The sequence below is a fragment of the Symphalangus syndactylus genome, chromosome 20, assembly GCF_028878055.3.
Source record: "Symphalangus syndactylus isolate Jambi chromosome 20, NHGRI_mSymSyn1-v2.1_pri, whole genome shotgun sequence".
NCBI classification, from domain to species: domain Eukaryota; kingdom Metazoa; phylum Chordata; class Mammalia; order Primates; family Hylobatidae; genus Symphalangus; species Symphalangus syndactylus.
In genome coordinates, this window is record NC_072442.2 from 44,215,365 (window position 1) to 44,231,125 (window position 15,761).

The 15,761-nt window shown below is 45.1% G+C and overlaps 1 protein-coding gene and 1 non-coding gene across 10 annotated transcripts in view; one reads left to right on the plus strand and one right to left on the minus strand.

Moving 5' to 3' along the window:
• The first annotated feature begins 1,382 nt into the window (after positions 1–1,382).
• The window catches only part of DHX8 (DEAH-box helicase 8), a 44,976-nt gene continuing 30,597 nt past the window's right edge, over positions 1,383–15,761 (plus strand). For 2 of the 9 annotated variants that reach the window (XM_055258879.2, XM_055258877.2), the window contains exons 1-9: positions 1,383–1,692; positions 7,206–7,291; positions 8,146–8,218; positions 9,248–9,333; positions 10,265–10,374; positions 10,763–11,122; positions 11,526–11,670; positions 11,764–11,967; positions 14,269–14,356. In XM_055258879.2, coding sequence (XP_055114854.1) covers positions 1,545–1,692; positions 7,206–7,291; positions 8,146–8,218; positions 9,248–9,333; positions 10,265–10,374; positions 10,763–11,122; positions 11,526–11,670; positions 11,764–11,967; positions 14,269–14,356 — 1,300 coding nt within the window. In that variant the 5' untranslated portion in view covers positions 1,383–1,544. Of the gene's footprint in view, positions 1,693–7,205; positions 7,292–8,145; positions 8,219–9,247; positions 9,334–10,264; positions 10,375–10,762; positions 11,123–11,504; positions 11,671–11,763; positions 11,968–14,268; positions 14,357–15,761 lie in introns of all 9 variants that reach the window. The other 7 variants (XM_063629100.1, XM_055258882.2, XM_063629099.1 and 4 more) reach the window with 6 other exon arrangements.
• On the minus strand, positions 3,879–3,940 carry LOC129470826 (U7 small nuclear RNA). The gene has a single exon (XR_008653348.1). It is a non-coding gene; the product is annotated as a U7 small nuclear RNA (small nuclear RNA).

The following is a 15,761-nucleotide window of genomic DNA, read 5'->3' on the forward strand; positions in this document are numbered from 1 at the left end:
TTATGACCATGGATTTACAGCACAGCTGATATTTAGGGGAATAAGGTTTGTTGTTGTTTTTTTGTGTGTGTTTTGTTTGTTTGTTTGTTTGTTTGAGACGGAGTCTCACTCTGTCGCCCAGGCTAGAGTGCAGTGGCGAGATCTCAGCTCACTGCAACGTCCACCTCCCAGGTTCAAGCGATTCTCCCGCCTCAGCCTCCCTAGTAGCTGGGACTACAGGCACATACCACCACGCCCAACTAATTTTTGTATTTTTAGTACAGAGGGGGTTTCACCATGTTGGCCAGAGTGGTCTTGAACTCCTGACCTCAAGTGATCGACCCGTCTCAGCCTCCCAAAGTGCTGGGATTACAGGGGTAAGCCACTGTGCCCAGCCCCTGGGGGAATAAGTTCTGAGAGGACTCAGGAAAACTGGGGATTGAAAAGCAGGTTTTCACAAGAGTGGAGGCAGCTGGCTCTGTGGGTTCCCAGACTAAGGGGATCTGTGCTTGACAGACCAGAGCCCAGCTCTACTGTGACTATCATCTCAGCCTTGAATTTTTTTTTTTTTTTTTTTGAGACAGAGTCTCACTCTGTTGCCCGTGCTGGAGTGCAGTGGTGCAAACTCAGGTCGCTCCAACCTTTGCCTCCTGGGTTCAAGCGATTCTTGTGCCTCAGCCTCCCGAGTAGCTGGGACTACAGGCGCCCATCACCACCACGCCCGGCTAAGTTTTCTATTTTTATTAGAGATGGAGTTTCGCCACGTTGGCCAGGCTGGTCTGGAACTCCTGACCTCAAGTGATCCACCAGCCTCGGCCTCCCAAAGTCCCGGCATTACAGGCGTGAGCCACTGCACCCGGCCTAGCCTTGTGATATTAACAGTAACTGCCATTTGCGGTGTGCCTACTCTGTGTCACACTCCTTGCAGCTATTCCATTTAGGGTAGAGCAACATTATTCTAGTTTACAAATGAGAAAACTAAGGCCCCAGAGATTGATTTGCCCAAGCACCCAGCTGGCAGTGGAAGTGCCAGTTTCCTCGTGTGTAAAACGAGAGAAGTCAATCTACTGCCTACTGGCTTGTCAAGGGTCGCTTGAGATCGGACAACAGGAACCACAAAGAAGTGAGGCCGGGAATTTGCGGATCCACAGTAAAGCAAGTTTGTCTTTTTCCAGACGTGCATTAAGATTCCTTTTTCAAGTGTTCTAAAGCGCAGGCGCAGGCTGTTTTGCGGTTGCCTCCCGGCGCCTCTTGTGCAGGCGGGGGTCGCCCTCTGCCGACCCAGGGAGGGAGCGCGCTAAGTGAACGTTTCCGGGCCTGAGGGCGGGCGGAGATTTTTCTCGCCTGTAGAGGGCGCAGATCGGCGTGCAGAGTAACCCACTCTAGTTGTCCCTTCCTTAAGCACTTCCTGTTTGATCTCTATGATCCATCCAGTTGCGACTTGATTCGTTCCTCAAATTGTCAATTTACAAGGGACGCGCGCTGACTCGGAAGTGAAAGCTGGAACCCGGCCGGAGTAGTTCCGAGAGCCGGCTGAGGAAGGAGGTCCTGGGCAAGCTATAGCCATGGCTGTGGCTGTAGCCATGGCGGGAGCCACAGTCGGATCGGAGCCAGGCCCCGCGGAAGAACTTGCCAAACTCGAGTACCTGTCTTTGGTGTCAAAGGTTTGCACTGAGCTGGACAATCACTTGGGGATCAACGACAAGGACCTTGGTGAGCCTGGGGAGGTCCCTGTGGCCTCAGTTTGGGATTGAGGGAAGCGGAAGGAGAAAGGTGGTTGATGGACGGAAAGTGTATTCGTGTCAGTCTGTCTCTGTCGCAGACACCCGGGCCCAGGGTACCCGCTGTCGTGGCCTCGGCTTGAGAGCCCTGGAGAAACTTTAGAAACTTCCCCAGAGCTGTCAGTGAAGCCCGGGGCGGTCATCTCTGCTTGATTGTTTTTGTTTGTTTGTTTTTTCAGCCTCAATTAAACATGTTTAACAACAGCAGCAGGTGCTGCGATGACGATGATGATGGCTGACGTTTATTGGGTGCTCACTATGTGCTAGATGCGATGCTCAGCTCTTTATTAACATTATCTTATTTGGTCTTCACGCCACTCTGTGACATAGTAGTCAGCGTCTGTGCTTTTAACTGTGTTCTTTGACCGTTCATCCTGTACTCTTTTTTGAGGCAGGGCCTCGCTCTGTCTCCCGGGCTGGAGTGCAGTGGCACGATCTCGGCTCACTGCAGCCTCCACCTCTTGGGCTCAAGCAATCCTCCCACCTCAGCCTCCCGAGTACCTGGGAATACATACGCGCGCCACCAAGCTCGACTCATTTTTAAAATTTTTGAAGAGACGGGGGTCTCACTGTATTGCCCAGGCTAGTCTCAAACTTCTGGGCTCAAGCAGTCCTCTTCCCTCGGCCTCCCAAAGTGTTGGGATTACAGGCGTGAGCCATTGCGTCCTGTACTGTGTCTTAAACATCAGTCACTAGGTGTTTTGGGGCAGACTACATCTGGGGAACCCAAACTGAGGAATTAGAAAGGGCTAGGGTCCTAAAGCTAAAGCCATAGACAGATGGAGCCTTTATGAAGGTAAAGAGGATGGATGGGATCAAGGGCAACCCATGGAGGGATTGACCTTTGGTAAGTACAGCAAGGCTCCTTCAGTTGTAACAGGAGCGAGGACAGAGAATACAGTTGCAGATTCAGATGAGTTTAGAGATTGGTGGTGGGAAGATGAGTGAGAGAGTTTCAGCCCACTCTTCAGTTTCCTAAATGAAGACGAAGTCATCAACCGGAGGGATGGAAGGGAAGGGGCAGGTAACAGGAGGGGTTAGGGAAGTTAGACGAGTGACCTTTAGTAAGATTCATAGTTTCTCTGAAGCTGTTTTTCTCATCTGTGAAGTGGGACGATGTCTTCACAGGGTCACCATGTAGCATTTAGGAAGATGCTCTGCAGCCAGTATATTTTACTTTTTTCTCTTGCCTCCCAGTCAAGATGTGTCTGTCCTATATAATTTTTCCCGCAGGATTCTTCTCTTTTAGTTGATAATGAGGTGATAATTTCGTCGGTTTTGCTATCTCGTTAATATGTTTCCTTTATTCAGCAAATATTGAGCTGGGGGCTAGGCGTACCACAGAGAACAAGACAGATTTCTGCTTTCAGGGAGCTTACCTTTCTCTCTGTTTTCGTTTTAACTCCTAATCCCTTGGTCTTTTAGAGGAAACAAAAAAGTTATTGACATCTTCCAGTGTTTGTTTTGATGTTAACTTCATTTATGTACAAAAATAGAGCAAAGTATAAACTCCATAATCTTTTAGTTTATTTATAGCTAAAGATCTCAATTAATTTGCAGAAAACCCACAAATATGCTTTTTCTGTTACATACAGAATTATAAAACCAATAACATTAAAAGTACTAACATTGGCTGGGCGTGGTGGCTCACGCCTGTAATCCCAGCACTTTTGGAAGGCCAAGACAGGCCGATCCCCTGAGGTCAGGAGTTTGAGACCAGCCTGGCCAACATGGTAAAACCCCATTTCTACTAAAAAAAAAAATACAAAAATTAGCTGGCCATGGTGACTGCCGCCTGTAATCCCAGCTACTCAGGAGGCTGAGGCAGGAGAATCACTTGAACTCAGGAGACGGAGGTTACAGTGAGCTGAAATCACATCCCTGCACTCCAGCCTGGATGACAAGAGCAAGACTTTATTTAAAAAAAAAAAAAAATACTAATATTGGTTTAATGCAATAGTGTCTTTTGTTGAAACTAAATTGGCAGAGTTGGGTTTAATAACAGAAAGGCATATATTTGCTTCTTCTATGTTTCGTTTGCTGACTTGATTCTTTTGCTTTTGACCCTGATGGATGACTTATTAATTTATGTATTTAATTTTTGGGGGAGTTGAGATAGTAGAGTTTCCAATGAAAACTGGAAAACCTGCTAGACAAATTCTAAAAGAACTGTAATACTGGATTATCATTTAAATTAGTGTTATTTTTACTGTTTTCACCAATGAATTTTTTTAAACTATGAATTAATTTTTTATAATAGATTCAGTTAATTTAACGATTCCCCTGTATAATTGTGAAAATTAAAAATACTGATTAATGGGACTGGGCACAGTGGCTCACACCTATAATCCCAGCACTTTGGGAGGCCAAGGCAGGTGAATCACGAGGTCAGGAGTTCGACACCAGCCTGAGCAACACGGTGAAACCCTGTCTCTACTAAAAATACAAAAATTAGCTGGGCGTGGTGGCTCACGCCTGTAATCCCAGCTACTCAGGAGGCTGAGGCAGGAGAATCGCTTGAACCTGGGATGGGGAGGTTGCAGTGATAGGATGGTGCCACTGCACTCCAGCCTGAGTGACAGAGCAAGACTCCGTCTCAAAAAAAAAAAAAAAAAAAAACTGATTAATGATGGCTGGCAGTGTGAATGTGCTGACTGCTTTGGGAGGGTCTCTTTTGAGCATGCCATGCCTAGCCCCATGGGACTTAGTTCTCCCTCCACATTTCTTGAAAGAATGTAGGCTCTGAAGTTAGATTGCCTAGGTTTTATTCCTAGCTCCCCTCAGTTCTTATTGGGTAGGTCAGTGTCTCAAACCGTCAGCTTCCTCATTGTAAAACATGACAGTAATAGCACCTACTTATGAGGGTTGTTTTGGGGATCATGAAGTAACCCATAAAAAGCACTTAGCATAGTGCCTGGCACATAGTAATGTTCCAAAAGTATTAACCATTGACATTATCGTTACTAACTTCTTATGCATAAGATGTGTTCCTGTAGCCTGATGGCATTTGGCTTTCACTTCATCAGAAAGATAAAGGCACATTCCAGGATGGAAATTGTATGGTAGTACTACTTTATGCGTTAGTCATCTAGATCTTTCATGTTATTTATTCATTTACTTTTCTAGGATTAGCATTCAAATGAAAGCATTACAGTTTTTTTGTGGGTCTCATAGTATGAAGCTTATTATCTCAGTCTACTCCCTAGTAGCTAGGACTGCAGATGCATACCACCACCCCCATCTGATTTTTGTATTTTTTATAGAGATGGGGTTTTGCCATGTTGCCCAGGCTGGTCTTTAACTCCTGGGCTCAAGCAATCTGCCCACCACAACCTCCCAAAGTGCTGGGATTAGAGGCGTGAGCCACTGTCTGAAAGTCGCTTAATTAATAAATAGCTCTAATATTAGAAGTTTCAAGAACTAAGCCGGGTACAGTGGCTCATGCCTGTAATCCCAGCACTTCGGGAGGCTGAGGCAGGAGGATTACCTGAAGTCAGGAGTTCAAGACCAGCCTGGCCAATGTGGCGAAACCCCGTCTCTACTAAAACTACAAAAATTAGCCAGGCATGGTGGAGGGCGCCTGTAATCCCAGCTACTTGGGAGGCTGAGACAGGAGAATTGCTTGAACCCGAGAGGCGGAGGTTGCAATGAGCCGAGATCGTACCACTGTACTCCAGCCTGAGAGACAGAGTGACTCTTAAAAAAAAAAAAAAAGGCCAGGCGTGGTGGCTCATGCCTGTAATCCCAGAACTTTGGGAGGCTGAGGCAGGCAAATCACAAGGTCAGAAGTTTGAGACCAGCCTGGCCAATATGGTGAAATCCTGCTTGTACTAAAAATATAAAAATTAGCCGGGCGTGGTGGCATGCGCCTGTAGCCCCAGCTACTTGGGAGGCTGAGGCAGAAGAACCGCTTGAACTCAGGAGGCAGAGGTTGCAGTGAGCCAAGATCATGCCACTGCACTCCATCCTAGGTGACAGAGCAAGACTCCACCTCAAAAGAAAAAGAAGTTTCAAGAACTAGGCAGGTATGCTGGGCACAGTGGCTTATGCCTGTAATCCCAGCACTTTGAGAGGCTGAGGCGGGCAGATCACGAGGTCAGGAGATCAAGACCATCCTGGCTAACATGGTGAAACCCTGTCTCTACTAAAAATATAAAAAATTAGCCAGGCGTGGTGGTGGGTGCCTGTAGTCCCAGCTACCCGGGAGGCTGAGGCAGGAGAATGGCGTGAACCCGGGAGGTGGAGGTTGCAGTGAGCCGAGATCGCACCACTGCACTCCAGCCTGGGCGACAGAGCCAGATTCTGTCTCAAAAAAAAAAGGCCGGGTGCGGTGGCTCACGCCTGTAATCCCAGCACTTTGGGAGGCTGAGGCGGGTGGATCACGAGGTCAGGAGATCAAGACCATCCTGGCTAACACGGTGAAACCCCGTCTCTACTAAAAAATACAAAACTTAGCTGGGCGCGGTGGCGGGCGCCTGTAGTCCCAGCTACTCGGGAGGCTGAAGCAGGAGAATGGCATGAACCCGGGAGGCGGAGCTTGCAGTGAGCCGAGATCGCGCCACTGCACTCCAGCCTGGGCGACAGAGCAAGACTCCATCTCAAAAAAACAAAACAAAACAAAACAAAACTAGGCAGGTTTGTGGAGAAAAATTTGGCGAAAAAGTAAGTCTTTCATCAATGTGGAGATTGCACCACCCAGCAGCTGCCTGGCCCTCATGTACAGATTGGGTCTGTCCTTCTGTTGTGTGCCTCTGTGTGTCTGCACGGGCTAATGCTTTTTATTGTCACCTTTACAGTCTAGTCTAGGTGGCAGCCTGCCCAGGTAGTAGTTTTGTGAGAAGAGGGTACCATGATGTGGGTCAAATAGGTCTTCCTAATTTAAATGCACTCAAGGGCTACATTGAGCCACTTTGTAGTAATATCTTCCTTTCATTTGTATAAATTCACTAGAATATGTGCGGATAATTTCAGCAGTCTGGATTTTCTCTCTTGTTTTCTTGTTTGTTTGTTTGTTTGTTTTGAGACGGATTCTCACTCTGTTGCCCAGGCTGGATGCAGTGGCGCAATCCTGGCTTACTGCAACCTCTGCCTCCTGGGTTCAGGTGATTCTCCTGCCTCAGCCTCCCAAGTAGCTGGGATTACAGGTGCCTGCCACCACACCCAGCTAATTTTTGTATTTTTAATAGAGACGGGGTTTCACTGTGTTAGCCAGGCTCATCTTGAATTCCTGACCTCAAGTGATCCGCCTGCCTTGGCCTCCCAGAGTATTGGGATTACAGGCATAAGCCAGCGCACCTGGCCAGATTTTCTCTCTTTACCCTTGTCAGATGGTGGTCTTTGTTTTTTATTACTGTTGGATAACCTAATTAGTTTTGTTTTCACCATACTTGAAACTGATTTCTTGCTCATGTCTCTTCTTTTCTGAATTCTGTTTCTTATTTGCAGCTGAATTCGTGATCAGTCTTGCTGAGAAAAATACCACCTTTGATACTTTTAAGGCTTCTCTCGTCAAAAATGGTGCAGAATTTACGGTATGTATATCTGGAGAAGACAATCTGTAGATATTAATGTTTTAATTTATGGTTTTTTTTTTTTTTTTTTGAGGCAGAGTTTTGCTCTGTCACCCAGGCTGGAGTGCAGTGGTGCCATCTTAGCTCACTGCAAGCTCCGCCTCCTGAGTTCACACCATTCTCTTGCCTCAGCCTCCCAAGTAGCTGGGACTACAGGTACCCGCCACCATGCCCGGCTAATTTTTTGTATTTTTAGTAGAGACGGGGTTTCACCGTGTTAGCCAGGATGGTCGCGATCTCCTGACCTCGTGATCCACCCTCCTCGGCCTTCCAAAGTGCTGGGATTACATAATTTATGTTTTAATGTCACTATTGAATTTAAATTTTGATAGGGTTTAATATAGGATTTTGATATAGGAAGGAGACAATTTTATACATATCAATTAAATAAGCCATTAAGTGTGTAATGTTTTCATTCCATTAACTAGTGATGATGTAACCAGATTTTCTGTGATACCCATCTAGGAAAACAGGGCAGGATTTTCATCATTAAGTTTTTGTAGGTATTTACATTCTTGTTCTGTGAGTCAGGAAGTTGGAAACGAGTTTTGGGGGTAGTTCTAAACCTTGGGAAATAAAATGGTTGCAGGGAGCCTAATAACTTTTCTCCCCAAAGAGTCCTAAATATCGGCTTTCTCTGAAGCTATTATACTAGGTTCATGCTATACCAGGTTGACACAATAGGTTTCATTTATTCCAATTAGCTAAATTCAAGTGTGTAACCACCCTTCACTAAAGGACATTCTTTGCCTTTTAAGTGTATTTAAGCACTGATACGGGAGCTGACAATTTTCGTTCTATGTTTCTTTTCAAAGGATTCTCTTGTTAGTAACTTGCTGCGTCTCATACAAACCATGCGGCCTCCAGCGAAGCCTTCCACTAGCAAAGGTAAGCAGAGCTTCCAGCTGAGCTTAGCTTCTAGAATAGTGTAGGTTTTGAACATCCTGTAAATTGCATTTGCTTTCCTCTCAGCAGTTGCTGAGCAAGTAAATGTTCCAGTAAGACTTTTCAAATGGGCTAGGCGTAGCGGCTCACTGCTGGAATCCCAGCACTTTGGGAGGCCAAGGTGGGAGGATCACTTGAGCCCGGGAGTTTTATTTTATTTTATTTTATTTTTATTTTTTATTTTTTTTTGAGACGGAGTCTAGCTGTCGCCCAGGCTGGGACGCAGTGGCGCGATCTTGGCTCACTGCAGGCTCCACCCGCCGGGGTTCACGCCATTCTCCTGCCTCAGCCTCCTGCGTAGCTGGGACTGCAGGCGCCCGCCACCTCGCCCGGCTAATTTTTTGTATTTTTAGTAGAGACGGGGTTTCACCGTGTTAGCCAGGATGGTCTCGATCTCCTGACCTCGTGATCCGCCCGCCTCGGCTTCCCAAAGTGCTGGGATTGCAGGCGTGAGCCACCGCGCCCAGCCAAGCCCAGGAGTTTTAGACCAGCCTGGGCAACATAGAGAGACCTCGTCTCTACAAAAAAATAAAAAAATTAGCCAGACATGATGGCGTGCCTCTGTAGTTCCAGCTACCTGGGAGGCTAAGGAAGGAGTGTTGCTTGAGTCCAAAAGGGTGAAGCTGCAGTGAGCCGTAGTTGCACCAGTGTACTTCAGCCTGAGTGACAGAGGTTTTTTTCCCGTTTCAAGGGGAAAAAAAATTTCAAACGACTTAAGACAAAATCAAAAAGATAAGACATAACCCAATAAGTATTGCTACACTCCTCTTTCTGCTACATTTCAAGATACTTTGTGATCAATGTATTTAGAAAATTAAATTAAATTTATAGTAACAGATATGATTAATATATAGCAAAATGCCATGTTCTGTTTCAGTTTGATACAAATCTAATGTTGAAGTTATTTTGTTAATCATTAATAATATTAAATATATCTTTTTTTAACCCCTTCATGCTCTTTAATGAAACAAGATCCAGTTGTTAAACCTAAAACAGAAAAAGAAAAGCTGAAGGAACTCTTCCCAGTCCTTTGCCAACCGGACAACCCTTCTGTTCGGGTACTGATACCATTTTAAGAATGTCTACTATAAATATATATTCCCAACCCCTTTTCTTTGTCTCATAGTAATTTTATTAATTTTAAGTTTGCCTTTGTTGTAACTTATTTTTAAGAATGAAAGTGTTTGATCACTCTCTGAGCATGTACTATGTATTGAATATGTTAAGGGGTTCTGAGAATGATATTCAAGGGAAATGAGATTGGTAATTTGGGGAAGTAGTGATTAGGAATATGAAATAAGGTTCTGGAACAGATGCCTGATGTGTGAAATTAGATTTTTGGTTTTTTTGCTGTGTTACTTGTTAAAGGTCTAATTTTTAAAGCATTTTGATTTTTAAATTTCATTTTAATAAATATTTATTGAGTACTTATTGTATGCCAAACACTGTTCTAAGTACCTGGGTAACAGCAGTGAACAGAACAGACAAGAGTTTCAGCCTTTGGAGATTATATCCCAATTTTCGGGTAGAGAGCAGGAAATAAACATGTGAACATTCTGGTGGGGAGGAGATAGGCAATAAACAAATAAGGTATGTAACATAGCAGATAGCAATAAGGGCTATGGAAAAAAATAAAACTGGAGTGGGGGGAGGGAGGAAGAGTGCAGAGGGAGAGTTGCTTTTTAAAATTTTTAACACCTGTTTTCTATTTATATAATCATCACTTGCATTCTTTCATGGCAGGGATGATTAATATCTAACTGCCTTTCATAGAATTCTATTAAGGACAAAGGGGATTTGTCAAATGTAGGAGTAATTCTCAACAGCCTTTTTTCCATTTCTTCTGCATCTATCTTGAATCAAGTTGGAAATCTCTGCCCCTCTTCTGTTTCCCTCACATAGTGGTTAGTGATTTATAGATGTACCTGAGGTACATACAGATTCTTGAGTAGTTTTTTTTCCTAACTTTGCTGGCCTCTACCTCTGCAGACCATGTTGGATGAAGATGATGTGAAAGTTGCTGTGGATGTCCTGAAAGAACTGGAAGCTTTAATGCCCAGCGCAGCAGGCCAGGAGAAGCAAAGAGATGCTGAACACCGGTTTGTCCTTAGTGTCCTGTCCTTTGGAAGTTTAGGGTACTGTGACAGTTGAATATTATGGACCAGCCAAGCAAAATTTTGGGCAAGTTTACAGAATCTGGACTGGTCATATATCATATTGTTGGATCTGTTTTCATTGCTTCCTGCTAAGTGTATGTAGCAAATGCTAGGATGTTCAGAATATAGAAATCAGGGTTGAAAGAGGCTGAATATGTTTGTGGCTCGATTCTTTATTGGCTTATAGGGATGTCATAGTTATTGAAACTCTAATTCAGTTCAAAACCTAGTGGGCACCTACCATGTGCATGGCACTGTACTGGGTGCTTGGGGATGCAAAGATGAAATCGGATTGGTTTTTTTTTTAAACAGATGCTTATTGATTTGTTAGGGACAGGACAAAGAAGAAGAAGCGGAGTCGAAGCCGAGATCGAAACCGAGATCGAGACAGAGATAGGGAACGAAACCGAGATAGAGACCACAAGCGGAGACACCGGTCCCGCTCTCGATCACATTCCAGGACCCGGGAGAGGAATAAAGCAAAGTCTAGATATCGGTCCAGGAGCAGGAGTCAGAGTCCCCCCAAAGACCGGAAGGACCGGGACAAATATGGAGAGCGGAATCTGGATAGATGGCGGGATAAGCATGTGGACCGCCCTCCTCCAGAAGAGCCCACCATTGGTGACATTTATAATGGCAAAGTTACCAGCATCATGCAGTTTGGTTGCTTTGTGCAGCTGGAAGGACTAAGGTAATGACTGGTGCTCTTCTATTCACACCAGTGATGGGCAGAATTTCTTTTATCACTGAGGATTTTCACATTCTAAAAAGTTACTTTGATTAATGACACTTTAGTCAAATCAGCCATACATGGTTCTTAGAGATTGACTCTCTTGAAATGTTACAGAGCCATTTATTCCTTTCTCTGTCTTCAGGAGATCTGTCCTTTGCTTGTTGGGACAGATAGAATTTGCTTGCCCACCCCATGTCTCCCCATGAGGAGAGTGATAATACTATTTTATTGTTTGACTACCTTCATGGTACTTTTCTCTTGAGTTTAAGACCATTTTCTTTTGTTAGTTCCAATAAGGGTAGAAATTGGTTGGGGGAAAATGTTTTTTGGCATGTTCCAGATATGTCTGGCTCTCCCTCAGGAAGCGGTGGGAAGGCCTGGTGCACATCTCTGAGCTCCGGCGGGAGGGTCGTGTGGCCAATGTAGCTGATGTGGTGAGCAAAGGCCAGAGGGTCAAAGTCAAAGTGCTGTCCTTCACTGGGACCAAGACCAGCCTGAGCATGAAGGTAGGTGAGATGGTCAGCCTGTTCTTACATCTGATGGCCAAGGGAATGGAAGAGGACAGCAAGTGAGACAGCTCCCTTGTTTTTGTGCCTTAGGATGTGGATCAAGAGACTGGAGAAGATCTAAACCCAAATAGACGGCGAAATCTTGTCGGGGAGACCAATGAGGAGACCTCAATGCGGAATCCTGATAGACCCACTCACTTGTCCCTTGTCAGTGCTCCTGAAGTAGAGGACGACTCACTGGAACGCAAGCGCCTCACCCGAATCTCTGACCCAGAGAAGTGGGAGATCAAACAGGTTGGGGCCTTTAGTTTTCATGACCAGATAGTCATTCTGCATGTAGCATGGTGCTTAGGGGTGTGCCCTGGAGCACGATGGCCTGGGATAACTTTTAACCACTGTATTAGTCTGTTTTCACGCTGCTGATAAAGACGTACCTGAGACCGGGCAATTTACTAAAGAAAGAGGTTTATTGGACTTAGAATTCCACTCGGTTGGGGAGGCCTCACAATCATGGGGGAAGGTGAAAGGCACATCTCACATGGCAGTAGACAAGAGAAGAGAGCTTGTGCAGGGAAATGCCCCTTTTTAAAACCATCAGATCTCATGACACTCACTACTATGACAACAGCGTGGGAAAGAGCTGCCTTCATGATTCAGTTACCTTCCACTGGGTCCCTCCCACACACGTGGAAATTCAAGATGAGATTTGGGTGGGGACACAGCCAAACCATGTCAGCCACTTGTTAGCCGTGTAATCCTTAGCTAAGCTACTCTACCTCATGCCTCAGTACCCTTATCTATAAAACAGGACCAGTGTTGGTGGTGTGAGGATTAAATGAGTTAATAAAGGTGAAAGTTGCTGGGCGTGATGGCTCACACCTGTAATCCCAGCACTTTGGGAAGCTGAGGCGGGCAGGTCACGAGCTTAGGAGTTCGAGACCAGCCTGACCAGTGTGGTGAAACCCCATCTTCACTAAAAATACAAAAAATTAGCCGGGCGTCATGGTGCGCGCCTATAATCCCAGCTACTCAGGACGCTGAGGCAGGAGAATCGCTTGAACCCGGGAGGCGGAGGTTACAGTGAGCTGAGATCACACCACTGCACTCCAGCCTGGGCGACAGAACAAGACTCTGTCTCAAAAAAAAAAAAAAAATGGTGAAACTCTTAGGTTAGTGCTTAGGATGTGGTAATTGCTATGTAAGTCTTCATTATTGTTTTGTTTTGTTTTCTTTTTTTTTTTTTTTATTGAGACGGAGTCTCGCTCTGTCACCCAGGCTGGAGTACAGTGGTGCGATCTCAGCTTACTGCAACCTCTGCCTCCCAGGTTCAAGCGATTGTCATGCCTCAGCCTCCTGAGTAGCTGGGATTACAGGCGCCCACCACCACGCCCGGCTAATTTTTTTGAATTTTTAGTAGAGACGGGGTTTCACCATGTTGGCCAGGCTGGTCTTGAACTCCTGGCCTCAGATGATTCTCCCACCTCGGCCTCCCAAAGTGCTGGGATTACAGGCGTGAGCCACTGTGCCCAGCCTATTGTTTTCATCTTTCTTCACTAAATATCATAACCGTGGTGTGTCAAGCACCATGCAGAGCTAGGGCCATAAACACGAATATATCATGGTTCCTATGCTTGAGGAACTCAAAGTCCAGCAGAGGAGACAGATCTAAACAATAATTGTGAGGAGTTACTTATTTTTTACTTTATTTTTGAGGCAAGTTCTTACTTGCACTATCACCCAGGCAGGAGTGCAGTGGCATGACCATGGCTCACTGCAGCCTTAACCTTTCAGGCTCAAGCCATCCTCTCACTTCAGCTTCCCAATTAGCTGTGACCCCAGGCACATGCCACCATGCCTGGCTAATTTTTTAATTTTTTGTAGAGACAGTCTTGCCGTGTTACCAGGGCTCGTCTCAAACTCCTGGGCTCCAAGTGATTCTCTTGTCTTAGCCTCCCAAAGTGTTGAGATTACAGGCGTGAGCTGCCATGTCTGGCCTACATATTATATAATAAGTGTACCAGAGTGCTGTGGAAACAAGGGAAAGAGCAGATAACTCTTCCTGGGGATGATACTTTTGAGCTTATACTTTACAGCACCATGTTGGAGAACCACCTCTGCAACCCTGGAATGGGATATATGACATTTGAGGTCCCGACATCGTGGGTCAGAGGAGAAAAAAACTGGGTTTCCTACATGAAACCTCTGTAATTAACTCTCTTAGAAAAGAAGAGTTTTGACTGGGCATGTCGCTGACACATGTAATCTCAGCACTTTGGGAGGCCAAGGCAGGAGGATTGCTTGAGGCCAGGAGTTTGAGACCAGCCTGGACAAATAGTGAGACCCTGTTTCTAGAAAAAATTTAAAAATTAGCCAGGTATTATGGTGTGCTCCAGTAGTGTCAGCTATTCAGGAGGCTGAGGTAGGAGGATTGGTTGAGCCCAGGAGTTTGAGGTTGCAGTGAGCTTTGATCAGGTCACTGCACTTCAGCCTGGGTGACAGAGCAAGGTCTTATCTCAAAAAAACAAAACCAAAAAACAACAAAAAAAAGTTTTGATCTTAGCAGATTACAAATGCTGCCTTCTCTTCTTTGGCTAGATGATTGCTGCCAATGTCCTTTCCAAAGAAGAATTTCCAGACTTTGATGAAGAGACTGGCATTCTCCCTAAGGTGGATGATGAAGAAGGTAACTAGTCAGTTGGATCGAGAAGGATAATTGGCAAGTTGAGCCATTGAATTGGGTGATTTGCTTGTAGTTTAACCCAGTGGCTATTAATCATCTGTTCTTTGGATCTCACTACTCATCTCTCAAAAAAAAAGGATCTCACCATGATGGAAGCAAGAAGTTCATTTTTCTGACAAGTGCTTATGTATTATTATTATACTTGTTGCTTATAATAAGCTCTCAGGGCCAGGCGTGGTGGCTCGCGCCTGTAATCCCAGCACTTTGGGAGGCCGAGGCCAGCAGATCACCTCAGGTTAGGAGTTTGAAACCAGCCTGGCCAACGTGGTGAAACCCTGTCTCTACTAAAAAAATACAAAGGTTAGCTGGGTGTAGTGGCGCACGCCTATCGTCCCAGCTAGTCAGGAGTCTGAGGCAGGAGAATTGCTTGAACCCAGGAGACGGAGGTTGCCGGGAGCCGAGATCGCGCCACTGTACTCCAGCCTGAGTGACAGAGTGAGACTCCATCAAAAAAAAAAAAAAAAAAAGCTTTCAGGATATAAAAAGTTACAATTGTATTTTTGGGAATAAATTTGATCTCATATTCTTAGTAATTATTCTGTTTTGTTTTGTTTTGTTTTGAGACAGAGTCTCGCTCTGTCACCCAGGCTGGAGTGCAGTGGCGCAATCTCGGCTCACTGCAAGCTCCGCCTCCCGGGTTCACGCCATTCTCCTGCCTCAGCCTCTCCGAGTAGCTGGGACTACAGGCGCCCGCCACCACGCCCGGCTAATTTTTTGTATTTTTAGTAGAGACGGGGTTTCACCGTGTTAGCCAGGATGGTCTCGATCTCCTGACCTCGTGATCCCCCCGCCTCGGCCTCCCAAAGGGCTGGGATTATAAGCGTGAGCCACCGCGCCCAGCCCTTAGTAATTATTCTGAAAACCCTGGATCCACCTAGATTACCTCTGAGTTGCCCTGGAAACAACTTTTAACTCAGCCCATAATGACTTTTTTGAAATTATGAAATCTTATAATAGAATTTTGTAACTTATATTGTAGTAGTAAGTGAGCACCTACGTACTCACCACCCAGCTTAAGAAGTAGAATTTTACAAGCACCTCTGAAGACCCTATATGCTCCCCTCTGCTTAGATCTTCTTTCTTCCTCCTAGGAGTAACCACCATCCCACATTTGTGTTAATTACTCCCTTGCTTTTCTTTAGTTTTACCATCTACGTATCTATCCCTTAACATTATATTGTGTTGTCTATTTTTGAACTTAACTCATTTTTCTTTTTTTTGACTTACATATTTTTGATATTTATGTTGGTATTTCACTCATTTTCATTGCTATAGAGTGTTTATATATAAGTTGTCTATAATTTATCCATTTTACTTTTGATGGACATATGAGTTGTTTCTTGGTTTT